The sequence below is a fragment of the Lasioglossum baleicum genome, chromosome 1 (genome assembly GCF_051020765.1).
Source record: "Lasioglossum baleicum chromosome 1, iyLasBale1, whole genome shotgun sequence".
Lineage (NCBI taxonomy): Eukaryota > Metazoa > Arthropoda > Insecta > Hymenoptera > Halictidae > Lasioglossum > Lasioglossum baleicum.
This window is the reverse complement of record NC_134929.1, coordinates 7,198,610-7,219,638: the sequence shown is the minus strand read 5'-3', so window position 1 is coordinate 7,219,638 and position 21,029 is coordinate 7,198,610. Positions and strand designations below refer to the sequence as shown.

Here is a 21,029-nt window from a genome sequence, read left to right as displayed (position 1 = left end):
AGAACATTAATATTACCGAACAAAGTAGAATTCTTGAAAGGGGAACACGAAAAGGAACACTTACCCATAAGAGGACCGTTCGGTATGACGGTCACCATCTGCGGGGATCTAGGCACATGTTCGTCAAGCAATCTCACGATGTCATGATGCAGTCTCTCGCTAGCTACGTCTCTAGGTAACCGATCCATGTGATCAGTGATCTCTCTGTTGGCGAAGGTGTCCAGCAACGCTTTGCACGCCTCGAAGCTGCCTTCTCTAGCAGCGAGGAACAGCGGTGTCTCGTCCTTGTCGTCTTGGGCGTCTCTGTTCGCTCCGTGAACGAGGAGTATGTTGACAGCGTCGACGTTGTTCACCGCTGCGGCCCAATGAAGCGCGGTCTTGCCGCTGTTGTCGGCAGCGTTGATATCGGCGTCGGCGTTGATGAGATCCTCGACCATTCCTTCGGTGGCCAAGCGTGCTGCCAGGATCAGAGGTGTGGTGCCATCGTGCATACGAGCGTTCAGGTTTGTCGCTCTGTTTCGCAGAAGTATTTGGAAGACTCCCATAGCGTCGGCAGCAACGGCGGAGTGAAGAGGCGTTCTGCCAGTGTTGTCTTGGGAGTTTGCATCCGCTCCAGCGTCGAGGAGTCTCTTGGCTGCGTCGGCTCTAGCGTAACGAGCTGCCAGGTGAAGAGATGTCTCGCCGCTCTTGTCGGTCGTGGCATTCAAGTCCGCGCCCTGGGCCACCAAGTCGGCTATCACAGCTGCTGTGCCGTCGCTCTCATCTTCTTCTTCGCCAGTGTCCAATCCTCCACCGCGCACCGCGGCCACCATCAACGGCGTCATTCCACAAGGTCCTCTGGCGTCGACGTCCTGTCCATGTTCCAAGCTCGGCGGTGTTAGCACACCAGCGTCCGGTCTGCGTATCTCGGCGGCATCCAAGTGTTGTTGCGTCCACATTCGAGGCTCTGTTTCTTCGTAGTCTGTAATGGCAGTATGATCGCTGGCGTATCCAGGTTCTATGGCTCTCATCCTCTTCGAAGGCGGTAGATCCGATTCGTCGTCCGACCATTGTTGAGCTCGACCATTCCCAACGTCCAGGTCCATGCAGTTCACAGATGGTTGCTTGTTCAAGTTTCTCATTTCTTGACCATCCGGACCTCTTCTGCGAGATCTTCGTCGCTGTCCGCTTCCGCTGCTGGTTCGCAGGAATCCTTCCGGGAACCATGTAACGCCCACTGCACGTTTCCTTTGCGCAGTGACCAGCACACCGACCAACATTCCACCCAGCACCACGATAACAACGCCGATGAACACATACTTGTAATTAGTTGGCGTGTCAGGGTACTCTTGTGGCCCCACGACACCTCGGACTTGTTCGATAGGGAAACCTCCGGATAGAGAATGTTTGGACGCGGTGGCTGCCAAGTATTCCGCAGCCTCGTTTGCTGAAGGGAAGCACACCGCTCCTTGAGTACCGGTGCACTTTCTGTTGTCAATTTCCAAATAGGCGATCACTCCATTCTGGGTGTTCGTGTACATGGTTGTTGGCCGACCGAAGATACTTGTTTGCACGCCGGGCTCTCTCCAAGGGTAGATCATTTCGTTGCCGAGTTCATCTTGTTTCACTCTCAAGGTGGTTCGAAGTTCGTGGCCGATGTCTCTCAAGAAGGTTACCACGCGGGATCTGAAGCTCTGCATGTCCATCCTGACTACCACCGAGATCGCACCTTCTGCCAGCGATGGAGGTTCTCCGTCACAGTCCAAACCATCCCAGTTACACTCTTCGTTGTTGCAGCCGTAATCGCAGTGTCCGTTGGCGTAGTGTTTGCGGCAGTAGGCGTCGTAGATTGGACTATAACAATAGAGTAGATCAAGTTAGTTCATCTGTCGATATTACCGAAGTGTAGCAATAATATTAATCCTTATGATGGCAACCAAATAATAATGTTTGGAATTGTGTCCAAAAAGAAATGAATATTAAGAAGTGTCCAAAGAATGAATATTCAGAGCAGTTTCAAGATATGTGTTTAGAAGAACGTAGAAAATTGCTACAGTAATTATAGCGAATGGCCATCCGGTTGCTAGCACAAGGATTAAATTACAATTTCACTTCGACATCCGTTACGATTAATGATTAAAAACTGTGCGACTACTTACTTGCACGGAGCGAGTTTCTTCTCGCAATCCCTTCCATCGAAAAGGCATTGAGCATTGTTGCATTCGTCGTCGCAAACGTCGTTCATGAACACATCCCAGCAGTTGATAGGAGCCGTGCAATTCCTCCACGGATTGATACCCAAGGAACAATCGTTTCCGTCGAACTTGCAGGCGTGCGTGTTGCACTCTTCGTCGCAATGACGATTACCGGACTTCTCTTCGCACCTGTTTTCAACGCACTTCTTCCTCTCCATTTCCAGATCCTGCTCGTAAGCGTTCAAGATCTTCGGTATGTTCGCACTGGTCCTTCCGAAGATGCCTCCTCCATAGTTGGGATCGTAAATCTCGCAGTTCTTCCCGGTCCATTTGGCAGGACAATCGCAAGCGTAGTCGCCGAGGAGATTTTTGCAGACAGCGTTCGACTGTTGGCAAGGATTGCTGGCGCATTCGTCTCTGGCGTCAATTTCGCAGTGTGTGCCGGTGGTTCCAGGAGGGCAGTAGCATCTGTAGCCGACGTCTGTCTCCGCTACCCTGCAGGTGCCGCCATTTAGACAGGGCTGTCTGTCGCAGTAGGAGCCAGCGAATTCGCAGTTGTTTCCGTAATAGTCGTTGGGACAGAGACATTTATGGCCAGCCTGTTTCGCCGTGCAAACTCCACCGTTTTGGCAGGGTGAGCTGTCGCAGAAGTTCACCTTGACCTCGCAGTGGCGTCCCATGTATCCAGGCTTGCAGTTGCAGTGGTAGTTGTTGATCAGCTGCACGCAATCCTGAGTTCCCGGCGAGGCACACGGATTGGAGAGGCACTCGTTGATGTCTCCCTCGCATCTGGGTCCCACGAAACCTGGCGGACACTTGCATTCGAATCCTCCGACCTTGTCCGTGCAGGTTCCGTTGTTGTGGCAAGTGTCAACGGCGCAGTCGTCGACGTTCAGTTCGCAGATGAAGCCGAGAGTGCCGGGAGGACAGGAGCAGCTGAAGTTGCTGATCAGATCGTGGCAAATGCCGCCGTTCTGACAAGGATTCGGCCTACAGTCGTCCACGTTGAGCTCGCAGTTCTGACCTTGGAAACCTTTGGTGCATTGACACTGGTAGGAGCCGACCAAGTCTTTGCAAGTGGCGCCGTTCTGGCAGGGGGCAGAGTCGCATTCGTTGACTTCCTCTTGGCAGTAGGATCCCGTGTAGCCCTCGAGGCAATGGCAACGATGACTGTTGCCGATATCCTCGCAAGTACCATTGTTGCAGAGGTTCTTCTCGGGAACGGACTTTCTGATGGCAGCGTCTTTACAGGACACCATCTCGACGTCGCAAACTTTTCCCGTCCATCCCGGAGAACAGTTGCAATGATACTTGTTCTTGTGCTGGACGCAGGTTGCCTGGTTCTCGCAGGGATTGTCCGCGCACCAATCGACGAACTGATCGCATCTGGTCCCAGTGTAACCGTAAGGGCAGTGACAAGTGTAATATTGAACATGGTCGTGACACGTAGCACCATTCAGGCAGGGGGAACTGTCACATTCGTTGATCCGGTATTGGCAGTTCGAACCAGTGTAACCTGGCTCGCACACGCAAGTGTAATTGTTGATCCCGTCTATGCACTTGCCGCCGTTCATGCAACTGCTGTCCGTGCAGTCCTCGTCGTTCGTTTGGCAGTTGATACCCGAGAAACCGAGTTGACACTGGCAGGTGTACGAGTTGACGTACTCCTTGCAAATCGCCCCGTTCTGGCAGGGTTGAGACTGACACTCGTCCACGTCGATTTCGCAGTGTTTGCCGCTGAAACCGTCCACGCAGAGGCAAGTGTAGTCGCCGATGCCGTCCAAACAGGTGCCGCCATTTTGACAGGGGACTGAAATAAATAAGATTAATTAATTGTCTTGTAAATAGGACGGTACAGAGGCTGGGGAATATTTGACCAAACTTTTACTTGGTTACCGATAATTCGGAGCGAAACTATGTTGATCGAATATAGTCAATATATTTCGACAGGTGCCATATTGTATTTTACAAATATAACTAAAACATGGATTAAACAAGATAGTATTTTAGGGGTTACGGCATTTATACTTACAGGAAGCGCAGTCGTCGGTGTTGATGACGCAATCCCTACCCTCGTAGCCCTTCGCGCAGAGACATTGATAAGACCCATTAGTGTTCCTGCATGTAGCGCCATTTCTGCACGGAGACGTCATTACACACTCGTCGACGTCCTCGTCGCAGAGTCTACCCGTGTAACCGACCGTGCAGGTGCAGGCAAAGTCGAGGAAATTCGATGACGGTGAACACTTGGCGCCATGGAGACATCTGGAACAAAATATCACCAATGCATGAACTATCATACGAATGATAGATTGATAAAATTGATCGAGGAGTGTTAACTCAGAAAGCTATAATCATCCCTTAAAGTCAAGTATAATGTTCCGGCTACATGTTCAATATGTATAAAGTCGCCGCAATGAGAAACAGCACGGTGAAGAACAACCCCTAAGAAAATTTCATCTATGTTGAATTCAACTCGACCGAATCAAACTTCGATGGCTGCCTGTATTCTCGCGAGCGTGAACTATCATACGAATGTCGAGGAGTGTTAATTCAGAAAGCTATGATCATCCCTTAAAGTCAAGTATACTGTTGCGACTACATGTTCAATATAAAATCACCGCGAAGAGAAACAGCCCGGCGAAGAACAACCCCTAAGAATCAGCAGAGAAAAGGGGTTGTCAAGTAACAGAAGCGAAGACTGAGTCTCGAGTCAGACGCGTAAAGTGTTCTGTTGAACTGACACGAAGCAATACAGGAATTCGTAACAGAATAATGCAATGATCGTACTTGTTAGGCGAGCAAGGATCCAGCTTGTCCTCGCAGTTCCGGCCAGTGTGGGGTAGCTCGCAGACGCACTTGTAGTCGTTGACAAGGTCGATGCAGGACCCTCCATTCTGGCAGGGGTTGTTCGCGCAGTCGTCGATGTTGGTCTCGCAGTTGGTGCCCGCGTAACCGGCTAGGCACTTGCAACTGTAGCTGTTCAGATGGTTGTTACATGTGCCGCCGTGTTGGCAGGGATTCGAGCCGCACTCGTCTATGTCGGCCTCGCATCTCTTGCCACCATAACCGGGCGAGCAATGGCAGATGAACTGGTTGATACCGTCCTCGCAGGTGCCGCCGTTCACACAGGGGTTGCTGGCGCATTCGTCCACGTCGCTGAGACACCTAGCATCGTAATAGCCGCGAGGGCACTCGCACCGGAACCCGTTCGTTATGTCGATGCAACGGCCTCCGTTCGCGCAAGGATTGCTCGCGCACTCGTTTATGTCTGTCTCGCAGTGCTGCCCGGTGAAGCCAGGCTCACACTCGCACGAATACCTGGAAGAAGAGACATCGTATCCACTGAGGATGGAAGAAATGATAACGTTAGACCAGACCAAGATTTTGCCTGATTAGGGGTCGACGCGCAGGGAGAGCTCCGTGCCCTCGGAAAAGGGAGAAGCACTCTCTCATGTAAACGAACGAGTCGGGGAGATCAATTTTGCCTGATTGTCGCTAATTTTCCGCAAATTCGATTGCTTTAATAATTCTTAGTCTTTCGTAGGTCATGGCATTTTTGGATCGGAGTTCAGTTACGTCGTTAGAGAGACTTGTTTCTCGACAGTACTGGGTAAAATTGGAATTGAAAATATTTTGTTCGACCTGCGACTATGTACATCATTCCAATAAAGTACACGTTTGTTAGCCTTTGAATAAAATACGAAATATATAAAATGGATCATTTACTATTGAAAGCAATGTTTTACCCAGCTCTGCAAGATTAACATCATATGGTAATCTACAATTCGATTGCACACTGCATTTTGCAACCAGCTTGTTTTCGAAGATTGCTTCCCACCAGACGTCAAATAATTGCTCGATAAGATGCAAATTATTTGCCGGAGGAACACCGTGTCCTCCTTATTCTCATGGTTACTCACAAGTCCAAATCACCGACCAACGAACTTCTACTCACCTGTTGATGCCGTCTATGCATCTCGCTCCGTTCCTGCAGGGGTTGCTGTAGCACTCGTTCACGTTCACCTCGCAGTTCGTCCCGGAAGTCCCCGGCCTGCAAATGCACTGATAACCGTTGATACGATCCTCGCATCTTCCGCCGAATTGGCAAGGATTGCTCTCGCACTCGTCGATCTGTATTTGACAAAGTTTCCCGGTGAATCCTGGGAAACAGTTGCAGCTGAAGCTGTTCTCTCCATCGATGCAGGTGCCGCTGTGACAGGGATTTGATTGGCAGTCGTTGATGTTCGTCTCGCAGGAAGCTCCGGTGAACCCTGGCGGACAGTCGCAGGTGTATTTCGCTATGGAGTCTTGACAGATCCCGCCGTTCTTGCATGGTGATGATGCGCAGTCGTCTATGTTGATCTGGCAATGGGAACCCGCGAAACCGTTCGCGCAAGTGCATTTGAACGAGTTGATCAGGTCGGTGCAGATACCGCCGTTCAGGCACGGCTTGGCTGCGCACTCGTCGATGTCGATCTCGCACTGTGTGCCGGTGAAACCTACAAAGAAACGGCGACATTAAAGTAATCATTCTCTTCAAAATGCTTAGACAAGTTTTGGCTGATGGGGCTTAAATAGAATCTTATTTTCCTGTTCGAGTTGTTCTATTAAAATTATAAGTAGCCTGCGGATTTGATGTATTGGTTGATCTTTAACTCCGGAAACCAAATGTTTTTAACGTTTTTAAATGTAGTTCTGTAGATTTTGGTGGGAAAATGTCGAAAATCCCAGTTTTAATGTTGGGAATCCATCCACTAACATTGAAACTTCGATTTTCGACGCTGTCTTGCCAAAATCTAAAGGGTTACATTTAAAATGTGGTTTCTCCGTTACCGGTAAGAACTTCCTCGACAAAGAAATTTCCTACAGTCCGCAATATCTGCAGTTTTCGCCCGAACTGCGCACAATTACCCGAGATTAAGAAGTTCCTGACAAAAAGTACGGTTTATCGATCGGACCAGGTGAAAGTTGTAACGGTATCGAACATTTTCGGTCGTCCAGCCGCAATCATCCGCGATCGCGATCGCTTCTCTCCGTGTTACAACGCGTAACTCGGAAAATTACAAACATTCTCAGGGGCGAATGAAGTCGTCAAAGAGGCGGCTACCGTAATTAGCCTTAATTAGACGCATACACAAGAGGAGCGCGGAGGAAGAACAAAACTGGTCCGGATGGTGGCACAGCTAATTGCATCTTTGATCGATCGATTCCTTGCGCTTTTTTCCCACCGTGTTCTCATCTTCGTTGCACAGTGATCCGGGGACGGCGATAATAGCGCCAATTATCGGGAGTAATTAGACTCTACAGATCGCTATCTGTGCCAGAAAATTGCCAGACCAGATGGTCCCAATGCTCAACATTGCTGACAAGAAACCTGAAACTTTTGGCTGTTTTGAAGATCGCTTGAGAAAATAATTGACCAAACGATTGAGTTATTACACTACCAGTTTTAATTTCAACGATGAAAGTATCAGTAGGGGGTTCGTTGCAATTTTATAAATGTTCTTCGTTGTTGAAATACTCAATCGTTAATTTCTGACTGTTTCGACTAGCATTTATACACAAGGTGTTCCAAAAGAGGTGCTTTCATTCATGAACCAAACGGTATTACGTTGAGTATCCGCTAATCCAATTTTACTAGTCGTTCAGTGCACTCTTCGGGTGCAGCAGAAGGTTTTTTGACCTCTCAGCGGTGTGTTAACAGTGTGATCTAACTTCTAGACGGGAGCCAGACGAAACGCAGGAAAGAGGAAGAAGAGTTATCGGTGAACAGTCTCGGTTTCATGCGACGCGTCCTCCCCCTAGGTGGTCTAATTAAATTACCGCTGTCCCGGGCGAAATAAATTGCATTAATTACGATCGAATTAAATTATTCATTGAAAAGGTGGTCCCCGAGGAAACGGGTCAACTAAATGCGGAGTTTATCTTCTGGGAACCGCGGAGAAGCTCTCTGAAGTCGGCCCGGCAACCAGTATCCTGCCAGCGTGTGGTAATCTTCGGGTTTTGCTGAATAAGATAGCAGCCGCCGGCTGTTTCGCGATAATTAAACGTAACGTATGAATTAATTGCGAATGAAGTATATGGGGCGGTGCGAGGGGGCCGAACGGAATCCTTGGGTACGCGAAAGTCGATCGAGTTTGATTCGTAGATAAGCCTAGGCCGCATCCGCTAATTTGGCGAACGTGTTTGCTTCCGAGCGAGCCCGAGACAATGCCCGTAATTGGAGGAAAACTAATTAAGAAGAGCACAACGGGGAATTCAACGTAACGAGAACCGAGGCACGACTATCGATAGATTCTTTAGCCGTGTATGGCGGACTTCTCAATGGAGAGAAAGTTATCGGTCAGGACGCTTGGCCTTCCGCGTTATAAAGGTTCCATGCTGATCCAACCGGCAATCGGTCGTGGACCCAGAAACTTTATTTCGGCTTCGGATGCGGCCAGCGATGCTAGCTCCTCGTAGAACGTGGTAAATGTTACCGAAGAGCTGACATTCACCCCTTGCTCTACCATTTTCTTTACGCTTAAAGTGATTAAAACGACTTCATCCCTAAAAATGTAGTAGACAAGAGAAAATTTATATCTTTTCTATGGCTACATTTATTTTAATGCTTAAATATTGACGACAAACGAATCAAATTTAATTTCGTTTAAAAAGAAAGGCACAACATTCATGTCTGTTAGACTTTGTTCAACATCTTCGTGAAGAGTGTGGCTTGTTAAAATACGGCATGGGTTAAATAAATAAATGTGGATGTTGAAGACATTTTTAAGACTACTCCAAACAAATTATTATTACATTATGGACAGATAGATTTTCTCTGGGCGGAGGTGACAGTGGCAGATATCCTCGGAGACATCAACGATTGTCAACCGGATGACGCGCGGATTTTTACCATATTTGCATTCACTTAATATTTCTCTGTCTCTTTTTCCCCCATTCAGACAATGATCCAGCTAATTCAGTTGTGAACGCACGTACAACACGCCGCGACGTACCACTGTCGCTTCCTTTCGAATCTTAAGGGCTGCGTACACAACGGATTTATCGCATGAACCATTGAGCAGCGTGCAGCAATACTTTTCCTTGGCAAGGAACGTGTTATCATCTTCGAAGAAATTCCCTTGCTCTTCCTTCGAAGAAGTTTCAATGGTGTTTAAAGTGATATTTCAATGCTTGGTTCCGAAAAAGAATGTGCTAATTTTGCTTGCATATTACACTATGAATTAAAAACAAATTAATTTCAGTTTTCCATTGCACATCTCTATTATTCTTGATAGTGGAACAAGAATGAAGAAGAATAACACAATATTAAATGAAGAAAATATAGTTTTAAGAATGATTAAGCCACGGTGAGCGTACATTGGTTATCGATTAAAGAATTTCGGAATCAAGGAACAGTAATCTTAATTAATAGGAATAGTAAAGAACTAAGGAGTAGTATTAAGGAATATTAATCAATTCACCAAAACCCGATCCTACAAACATGCAGCAAAATTCGTTCAACTTCGTGATCGTCTCGGTTCAGCATTTTGCAACGCGAGTATATAAATACGTCGAGCCAAAGTTCGCGAGTGAAATTTTTGTCCGAGTCACCGACGAACCTCTTCTTGGACCGAAACAATCGGTCTGCTTTCGTAAAGTCATTCGCCGGTGCTATCAATGTAAGACCGTCGTCGTCCGCGTATTAGCATACGAATACGCCCGTAGAAACGCGTGGCGTTTGAATTATTAAAGACGTCTCAGGACACACGAGGCGGGGTTGAAGGCAGAAACATTTTTTGCCGGTGAGTTAACACGCCATTGTCTTTCCCTACAGTTTTTTTGCCGGTGTCTCGTTTATCCGCGACCTACGAGCGAACAGAAATGGAAAAACTGCGTGGCACTTATACACCGATCACTGGCCACCTGCTCCTTTATGCGTTCTGCACAGTTTTCATTGCATTTTTATCAGCGAATCCTCAAGCAAAGTGGCAATACTTTATTTTCCAGAAGAAGCGTAAATTAAAACTTGACAACTCTATTTCAACCGAGTGACAGAATTAAAGCTGCATCTTGCGAAGAGTTTCTCGTGAGAAATGAATAAATATATACTGCGGATTGAGAAAGCTTCAATTAAAGGATTTAATTACTAGTTGCAAACGTTACCGAATCTCCATTCGACTTCGAAGTCCTGCGCATTTTAAACCCTACACTTAAAAAGAGCTACGGGCCCCTGTCTAAGCAAAGAACCCTTCTTTAAACGTCCCCTACGAATGCGCTCACAGACTGACCTAGAATAACACAGCCACTGGTATTATCCTTCAAAACATGGCTGCATCCTGTGATAAACGTCACGAAATGCAACGCACCTTAGTCGTAAATTTATGCTTGTCAGTGCCTCCGTCAATATTCGATGCTCTTTTATTCGTCTTTCTTCATCGTGCTCTTATAACTGCGTGAGAGAACAAGTGTTGTTTTTCTAGCGTTTTCTAACGATTATTACTACATAAATAATCGATCTTAATTATGTTAATTATGTGGTTATATATTTTAACCAATAGATAAACAATAATTATTAGTATAACAAGAATTATATTGAAAATATTGGAGTTTATAATAAATTTTTAAATGTTTTCGGCGCAAAACGGTTCGATCGTTTATTACGAATTATAAAGCAACTTTGCTAATTGTCAAACAGGATCAACGTTTCGATCCCAGTTTGGATCTTTTTCAAGATTTATTTGAATCGCGTCTGTGAATTAAATATGTTGTTGTAATTTTGGAGAAAACAGAAATATTAAATAAACGTAATAAACGTTTATACGAATTATAAACGAATTATAAATAAGCTTTATAATTCGTAATAAACGATCGAACCGTTGCGCCGAAAACATTTAAAAATTTATTATCAGCAAATACGATCGACAGAAGAAACATATTTATTGGAGTTTATATTGGTTAAAACGAAATTTTGTTACTGTAAATTAGAAGATTTCAAGGTCGAAACGTGAAGTACCAGTAAGCAGATAAAATGAAGAACGTTTTCGAATCCCGATTTCGAAATGGAGATTCGAACGCGGCCATAATTCACACGGCCTAACAATGGCTGCCGAAGGTCCCGAGGACCTGCGTAGGAGAGCACGAAGAGACCGAGATCACGTGTGCCTGAACGATGATGAAGATGATGGCCGGACTGCTCGTGGCTTTCACGTTCCCTAGACCTTCGTCCTGGGATCGCGATACGGAAACGAATCAAGCAGAAATCGAACCATGGCGGCGGATAACGGGACCGAAGATTGCGGAACAATGCGAAAGAATTCCGAGAGGACTTCGGTGCACCGCGGGCCCGCAGGAATTAATAGTTTAGGTCCGATGGTTGACTCCGTGGAATGTTATTGCCCGTTTACTGGTAAACTGTCTCTACAGATTGTGGGATCTGTGCTTCAGATAATCTTCCAATGCAAACAATCTCGCCGCTGCATCTCCGCACTGAAAACAGTACCGAGGTACGAAGCCGTTCTCTTTGTTCATCGATAGACTGCGGATTTTATGCATTTATGACAAAAATTCAAGCACAATTCAAAGCAGTGGACATATTAAACAGATTTAAAGACATGAGCGTATCGGCTTCAGCTTAATCAGACAATTGAAAGAAGAAAGAGATTTTTATTTCGCTCCTGTGTCTTGGAATCATTGCAAACATTTTTTATTTTGCACAAAGATCCGCAGTCTATTCATCAACTTCTGGGGAAATTAAATCGTCCAATTTGATTTAACCTGCATCTTCGATTATTTATTTATCTGGAGAACTGACTGGAGGGAAATTGTCAAGCTCGCCAGATGTCATCGGTGATCCTTCGTCGAATGTCTTAATTCCATTAACGAACAATAAAAATGTACGCAGTCAGGTGTGCTTCTCTGAATGAAGCAAGACTATAAAATGAGTTTCGAAACCAAACAGGATTCTTCCACCCTTCGATTTCCGCTACTCCGTGCACAATGTGTGACAATGTTCCCATCCGAGAAATTCGAAGCCACAGGAAGAACATGCTGCGATCGACATTCAAGGGTATACTGCCACACGTTTACGACACCCATAAAGCTACCCACTTATTCCAGAAATTTACGACACCGAAGTACAATCACGAAATTCTCCTTCGTGGATCGCGCAACGGCGCCGGTTTTCCAGTTCGTAAATAAAACTCGCGTAAAGCCGCCTTCGAAAGTCGAACGAAATCAACGTAACAAAACAAATTCCGTGAAAAATGATCGATCTTCCCGGAGAAAACACATTTACAAAAGTCAAGATACTTTGTACCTCTAGCCACGGACATAATACAAAATGGAGATAGGCTTCCCGACTGACAGAGAGTCTTATTTATTGAACAGAGTGATTAGGACCTCCAAGCCAGGCTTAATAAAGAGTCTTAAACAAATGGGGAAAAAGAACAATTTAGGATAAACGTTGATTTTGTTTGACAATTAGGAAAGTTACTTTATAATTCGTAATAAACAATCGAACCGTTGCGCCGAAAACATTAAAAAATTTATTATCAGCGAATACGATCGATAGAAGAAACATATTTATTTAGGATAAACGTTGGAATAATTATTTCACGGCGAAAAATGAATGAAAGAAGTATCTAACGATTGGTGTAAAAATCTAGATACAGGTGGTAAGATTTACCAGAAAAATCATTTATAAAACACGAATGAATCCCGCCATTATTTGTGCGCCAACCCAATATAAGTAGAAACTCGCGAGAATAAAAATCCACGGGATCGAGGATTTTTTATTCATCGATGGTCGAATTCCTCCGCGTGATTTCGCCGTTGGGAAAAATGGCGGGCAGTCTCGCGGGAAACGGAAGAGGCGAGAATCGTATCCGCAGTGGTCGTTGCTCGTGTCTGCGCAGCCAACTCCCACGTTTGGCCAGGCGTGTTCGTATAATTGTAATCTATTGCTTCGCCAGTGTTCTCGAACCAGCCTACGCGCATTGATAAACTATGCGAAACCTAGCTCGCGGATGCACTCTTCTCCGGGATCCGTCCTCCTCCAACCCCTTCTTCCTCTCCTGCGTTCGGATCGCCTCTCACCTGTCCCCGTCCTTTTCTTTCGTTCGCTTCATGCTTTCGCATCGACGCTCGGCACGTCTGTGTGCCCATGGACCCGAGAGCCTAACGAGCCTGAGCACGTGTGCGGCACTTCTCTTGTGCGCAGGGTGTGTTTCGAGCTGCCTCGAAGTCGATTAAAGGAAAATGAATCGGGTCTTAGGCGATCCCAGCACGGTGGAAGCCATTCGACGGACGCCGCCATTTTGGTACGGCGCGTCTCACACAGAAATCCTCGTTTAGTCAATTCTTCTCATGCATATGCACATTTTTAATATTGCTTTCATGTCTTTAATAAATATTTTGATGCTTCATATTTTTAGTGAATTTCAAAAAATCATTTAATTTAACGTATCTCTGATATCGGGCTGGGGAACGAAAGTTCGTAACGTTTGTAAATTAAAATTGAAAGGTAAAAGTTACATATTTATTCATAGATTTATTCAATAACATATTTTCCATTCTGTTCTATTAGTTTTTGCCATTTTCGAGGTAACTTTAACATTACTTTAACATTAACGAGGTAACCGTGTTATTGAATAAATATTCCTATTCCATGACTTCTTTTCTTTTTGGTTATAACAGTTATGGTCCCCGGTTTGTTAAAAAAGTCAGAAAAGAACGGGCTCATTTTCTCCCCGTCGGGCATCTATAATGATTTATTTTGATTCGTCGTATCGGTTGAATCGGCAGCGGTGTCTTTGAAGTACAGCGTTCCTTCTCCCGATCATCATAATCACTCGATGCCGGTATCATGTTCTCGGATCACGCTCCGTATGTAGGAAGCGCACGACGACCTGGCTCATTCAAATTAGAAAACCAATATCTCGTTAAAGACCACCGATCTATTTCGAAGCGGAGTGTTCGATGGAAAGCGGTGTGTTCGCGTAGGATGCACGTGCGCTCGATGGGTGGCGACGATGTTGATTAACAATGTGCACGATGCACTCTGTTGCTTCACGCATAAATTACGTCCCACGTGGAATTCGCGATTCATGATGAATACAAGTTGAATGAACTAGTTCCGTGACACCGATAAAACTAGTTCCGGCGATATCTCATCTTCTCACACATTTTTCCTCGCTGACCACATTATTTCATTTAAAATAATTTCTGGAAACTCGCAGTACCGTCTAGAATCTAAAGTTAACCTTCAACAAGTTCACAGTAAGATTTGTTATTTCTTCATTGTTGCGTAGCAATTTGGTATTAACCCTTTGCACTCGGTTGTCCCCTCTCAGACACCACTAAAAATTGCTGTACCATTATTGAAAATATTGTTTCCATTATTAAATATATCGGTATTTAATCAATTACTAAACATTTAGGTATTATACCAATTTCATATCCATCAAATTTCACAAATCATAGGGGATGGAAACATTCTAGATCGGAAGAATTGTTTAATTTTCCAGATAAGTAGCTCCGAGTGCAAAGGGTTAATTGGTGGAATTGCAAGTATACTTGCATTTTATAAAATGAAATTCAAGGTATAAACCTCGATATGCTGTCTGTCTAGACAAAAGCGATGGCAGAATATTAACATTAACCCCTTGCTTTACAATATCGAGTCAGACTCGTGATGAAGTTTCTAAATGGAGTCTAATAAATATGTATGCTATTAATTTCCTTTAAATCGGAATAATATTCTATTTTGCTTTTGTTAATGTACAGCTATCGGAGAACATACAGGCGTACAATAGATGTAAACTTTTTCCTTAGGAAATTAAGAATAACATAAAAAGTCTTGATCATATCGCAGTTTGTTCGATCTTCAGATTCCTATCGCGCCATTTAACGGAGCAACACGAATTCCCTCGGATAAAGCTGCGAGAACACGACTCTTCTTTCGCATTATCATGCTGGCGAGAAGCGGAGCAGACAATCCGAAACGATTTTCGAAAAGGATAATTCCCGGCGGGATCGGGCTAATTGCCACAATTACAGCGCAACACGGCGCAGATAACCGGAATTTATTTGGCGCATCGCGGCGATTTTTTTCACTAACGACCTCGCTCGCGTTCGAGACGATAACGAGAGAAAGGCTCGATCTTGCGGTGTGTCCCCTCGTTTCCACGGCTACGGGCCTGACGAGGCCCTCTTTTTCATTCGATTCGGTGAATAACACACCGGCGACCGCAACCCGTTGCCCGATGATTCGACTTCTCTCGGCTCTCGGCGCGACTCGCCATTACGTAGCTGAGCGCGTATTAACGTCATCAACCGGCCGAAAGGGACGACCACGACGGACAAGCAAGGTGAATTCTGCTTGCTCAGGTAGCAACCCCGGTGATCCGCGACCGTTAATCGCGAAAATCATCCGGGCACAGGTGCACCGTCTGCCTCTCTCACCTTCGTCTTCTTCCGCGCTGCTCGACCTTTGACTCGCGGCCACCGGCCCCTGCCCAGTCCTTGATCACTCGAAACACTCGTCTTATTATACTCGCCGGTATTATAGGCGGCTTTCCTAGACTGGCACGTACCGCGTTTAATCGGAATACCCGAGCAACAGTTAATAGTTCAGGCCAGCGAAATCGAATATTAACCCCCCCTTCTTTCATTTTTGTAGGCAAATTTTAAGAAAGTGCAACCACGTAGAATTCTATGTTCTAGCATCTTCTCATAATTTTCAGAAGTCTTATCACTACACCGGGGATCTTTATGCATTTATAGCAAAATTGAGTAGATGAAATTCAAAATTGTTGGAAAATTTACAAAATTGAAGATGTCAACTTTATTGAAATCATTAAGGGAAGAACTAACATTCAATTTACTTTCTATTTCTTGCAATTGATGCAGACAATGTTTATTTTGCATAAAAAGATCCGCAGTCTACTTGTCACGTAGTCGTGTACTGATCGTCCAAAACTTGTAGGGATCACGCGATATCCCCACTCCGCGGTGCACCTCTTCCGCAATTGGCCGAATCGCTTGACGAAGACAGAAAGACTGCGTTACTTATTAATTAAATCGCAATTTGTTAGAAATGTCTAAAACCGTACAGCAAAAAGAGGTGAGGAGAAAGTTGTTACTTCAGTGTGTACACACCTTAAACCTAAAGCTAGATGTTCCTTACGCGATCACGTTGATTCGAACATTTCGAACACGCTTTGAGTGTCGCTACAAGAATCTTAAACTAAATGTTGTTTCTCGTGTCGAATGAAATGTTTAAATCGTGTAACTGTAAATTTAGTGAACACCAGAGAACACCTGCTACACCGTTAACAAAATGGCGAAAGCGACCGTTGTATCACCCACACAAAGAGCTCTCCGATCACCATCTTATTCACGGGCTGATAACGCGGTCTGGGAATCTGGTTTCTTCGAGATCGGCTGAAATTGAAGACGCACGAAGACAATAAAACCACTTTCCTTACGAGATTTCGGGTTCGGCCGTACGGCTGAATTACGCGAAGATTCCTGCAAATGAGACAGGCCTCGAGAAGTTGATTGGCTGTGCTTCCCGTTAATGCGCGAATTCCGTGACGGGTTCGTTTTTTCATAATTAGAGAGGATCGGGGTAGCCTGTCCCCGAAGAGAGGAGCCGTGCCAAATGATCCAGCCGAAATAAGTTAAATACGCCCAATGAAGTCATCATCATTTACCGTCGGCGATCTCTGCAACGAGCCGGCCGATTGCTGGGCCTGTAGGCGATCCGATCGCTCCTGATTCCGTGCAAATATCTCGATCCGGACCGGTACAAGGGTCCGAATCCCTTCGGAGGATCACGTAGCATCCTCAAAGGGTTCCGCGACCGCATCGTAATGCGGACGATGTGTCTGATCAGACTCGTCAATTTAGTTGAAGAAATACTGCTGCCGAGCGTCTCCTTGTTTCCCGGAGGAAACCGAGTCTTCTGAATCGCCCAATCAGGGGAAGAAGTTACCCTCTCTCTGCCAATACCGTCGTAGAAAGGGGAAGATAGAGTGCGGACACACAATGTCTACGTTTACTTTACTGCTTCAATATCGATTACAAAAGAATAGAATTTCATTTTGTCCTAGAAAGCCACAACATTCGTATTTAATTGATTTTGGTTGCGATGTTCGTCATCTGACTCGTTATTATTAGACTGCGGATGTTTATGCAATTTTCAATTTTGGTAGGCAAATTTTACGAAAGTGGAAAGTAGTAGTCTCTGTAGATCCGAAATAAATAAAACTCGTACTAAATTCTGTGGAAGAATAATATATTACAGCGCTTTCTGATTCCTGATTTCCAAAAGTCTAGTTATTATACTGCCAAGGAATCAATAAACGCCCTCTCGCTCCCGCATGCTTAAACGATGCAGTACCGAAGAATGAATTCTCCAAAAAGCTCGAGTAAACTGTATTTACTATTGAAGATGCTAAATAAAATGAATAAGTTGTTCTCCGACTCCACAGAATATTTAGAACTGTGTCAGTCCAGGGAGCAGCGAATCGCTAAAGACTAGAAAATTGCGAAAGTCATTCCTGCACGCCTCGTAGTTCAACGTCCCTCGGACTCGGTCTCGCGAATTCTTTCTGGAACTTAATCCAACGCCTACCGTGGAAAACTGTACGCCTGGGGAGGATGCATCATCGCGGCGTTGCACACGAAAATGACGGCATTACCCACGCCTCTATTTCCATAAAAACCCTCCGGGGCTGCTGTATATCTGCCGAAGTTAACTGTAAATCCTCGGAGACCTTCCGGGGGCAAGCCTCTCCGTCTGTGTGTCTTTCGCGAGAATATTCGCGGAGTTTACGATGGATTTCGAGATATTAACACGATCGGACGGGAGCCGAGGCTCTTATTCCTTTTGCCTGTCACAGCCGAACCCGTGATTTCTAATCTGAGATTGGCTACTTGAAACCGGCAATTATCGTGGCGAACCATCGTACTGAATCCATTTTCGACTGGATTTAATTAATCCGTTCGTTTACGAGGCTACAGCTTCTAGGAACAACATTTATTTTATCGAGTTTTGCCTCATTGTTCATTTCACACTTTTCATCCCCGCGATGCGTAGAATTCAAAGCAAGAAGAAAAACAAAGACCTTGAAATTCAAGATGTAGAATACGCCTATGACTTGATAAAATCAATCATGTATAATCCATGACATACATTATCTAAATATCTTTTTATACTTGCTCTAATAATGTTGTACGAGAAATTTCAAATCATTTATGAAAGAGTTTACCCAACTTCGATTTCAACTATCCAAATCCTCAGACAAGGTCACTTAGTTTTGAGAAAAACCTCCCGGTGAACGCAGCTAGGTTCAAAACTGTGTTTCATCTTCAATTCAAATCTTGAAATCAAACTATTCATCTTTGAAACGTCCAGCTTAGGACGTAACACGGCCAAGACCGAACGTTTCTTTACGCTAAGTACGTACATAAACTTTTGATTAGCCAGTAGCGATAAAGTAAATCGTGACTGAAGTAAATCTGGAAGTCTATGAAGCTTTCGACGTTATTCTTCACCGGCAATTTGAATGGCTGATAATTGAGGCTCGCAGGCCATCGCCCATAATGTTGCCGTTCATTTGCATGTACCCGTTACTATTTTCGTTTTACGTTCCCACTGGGTTGCTGCCGCGAAATAAATTGGTAATAACGATAACGGTCGAGGATTTCCAGGATGGCGGGTTTTTTGTTCGATTAGCTGCCGCACCTTCGATGGTCGGCGAAGAGAAAAATCGCGGGGAATCGGAAAACTTCTGGGTCTCCGGCTTCCAAGTGAACTCCACCCTGTCGTTTATACACGTCCGAGTGTCTAACTGTAAATCGGTGGCGGCGCGGCGCGGCGTGGCGCGTCTTGGGGTCGTCGGTTCGCCGGAAGAACTAGAAAAATTCCGGAAGGCGCTCGTAAACCCGACTGCGTTTCTGCAAACCGCGGAGCATCGTTGGAATTCCCCCGTTGAATTCCTGCTACGCGTGTAACGCCGGTTGAATTTCGTTTACAGGCTCGCTCCGGCCAGGAATATTGCCTAGCCGAGATTCTTCGTGGTGTTTCCATCTCCTCCTTTCTCTCCCTCGCTCTCTCTCTCTCTCTCTCGTCCTCGTCGATATATAGCATTGGCCGGGCCCTGCGTTTCCGCGCGATCGCAACAACGATTACAGGACTTTCGTTTCGAGATGGCCGGCCGGCAAACGGCGTCCTGCAGCTTTCGACGGCGCTTGCCACTTTGCGGAAAATTTATCAGCCGATGGGAACCGTCGGCCACCGGCCCAGCCAGAAGCGCTGTTCATTTGTCGAGATGAATTGGAGAAGTTATCTGGTTGACGTGAAATATTGGACCGAGCTTCCGGGAACTGAAATCGTATAGCCCCGCAGACCCTGGCGATGCCTCGTCGAACGTTCGAGGTACGCTGCCTCCTCGCGATCGAATGCGAAAGATTACATTGCTGCTCAAGTTTAATGTCCATACAGCTACTTTTTCCTCGAACCCTCGGAAAAGTCCCTCGAGTAGCATCAATCCTGCATTGTTCTCATTTCTGTAACTATTTCACGAATTGAAGGGGTCCTTTGGCTATTTAGTCCTTGTGCATTGTTCATCAAATGATCACATACACTAAACATTTATTGTTTAAGTGAGATCAAAGTTAATTGACTTTTTTCTGCTTCGAGGAGAAAATCAAGGTGATATTGATCTTTTCGGCTTCAAGGTCGCGTCAAGGTCACTTGGTTTACGATTGTTCTTGTATCTCTACCGGTAAGTACAGTGACAATAAATAATTCAATAAAAAAGATGAATGAGCATCTGTTGATTCGATGCAGAGCTCGGGAACTTCGGCACTCGGACTATCACCTGATTTGTACGGGCATTAAACTCGCGAATGACTGAACTTAAACTTCACAGATCCTATCCGACGTCTTGAAGCAACAATGTCAATTATTTCTGCACCATTACTCGACGAACACGAACCACGGGAGTCATCATACGCGACGTATCCGTACTCTATCTTGTTACCCGGATAGCACGATCCCAACATTCTCATGTTGGCTTTACAATTCATCTGTTTATCGGGCAATCAAACAAACCATGAAACCACGGTCGCATAAAACATCTAAATTGCCAGTAAAATTCAGTGCCTACGTTTTCCATAAAAAAAGAAGGTTTTACGAAAGTTCTTGGGGGTAATAACTATAAGTAGCGCCGCTCCGGGGGCCGGTAATCCGTACTTTTGCCTTTCATCTAGCGGAGGGAATCGTAAAAAGGTATTCGAACGGTGGTTTCGCAGCGAGATCCGTGCGCGCCACAAACCAGAAAGCCAGCAATTAGCAGCAAAGAGACGAAACTGCTATCCGCGATATCCCAAGCCAACAGTATCCGCGAATGGCAACAATCAACTATGTCCCTCTGCCAGCGGCCGGAGAGCTTCCTGAAACTCTGAATAAGGCCGAGAACTGGTCGCCGCGCGCCGCGCACCGTTCAGGACCGATGTAAAATAAACTCCACGGGTCCCGGGGCTCCGCGATTCCCAAGGCGGTGGTTCGCGATGTGCCTCGCGGACGAGTTCCCGGGCTCGCGTTTTTCACCGCCAGGCCGCTTGATTAATCGCTCGTAATTGGCCGGCCCCGTTGCGTGACTGGAAAGGAGCCCGGCCCGAGAAAACTCGCGACTGTCACCTGAATCGCCATTTTTCCGCACGCCCAACCCTTTCCCATCCTCTGTGTCGCGTGCGAAATCTTGCCGGAGCCCAGGCGCCTGTGCGGATCGCCATTTTTGCCGATCTTCAAGAAATTTCTTCAGAAATTTCAAGAACGGGGGTCCGACTGCAACTTCA

General features: G+C 45.6%; 1 protein-coding gene across 3 annotated transcripts in view; it reads right to left on the bottom strand.

Annotated features, from left to right (window-relative positions):
* The window catches only part of N (neurogenic locus Notch protein), a 309,272-nt gene that overhangs the window by 2,465 nt on the left and 285,778 nt on the right, over nt 1–21,029 (bottom strand). For 2 of the 3 annotated variants that reach the window (XM_076429298.1, XM_076430915.1), the window contains 5 exons: nt 6,133–6,676; nt 4,965–5,519; nt 4,207–4,439; nt 2,139–3,984; nt 65–1,833 (listed from right to left, as the gene is read on the bottom strand). In XM_076429298.1, coding sequence (XP_076285413.1) covers nt 65–1,833; nt 2,139–3,984; nt 4,207–4,439; nt 4,965–5,519; nt 6,133–6,676 — 4,947 coding nt within the window. The remainder of the gene's footprint in view (nt 1–64; nt 1,834–2,138; nt 3,985–4,206; nt 4,440–4,964; nt 5,520–6,132; nt 6,677–21,029) is intronic. The other variant, XM_076430057.1, reaches the window with a different exon arrangement.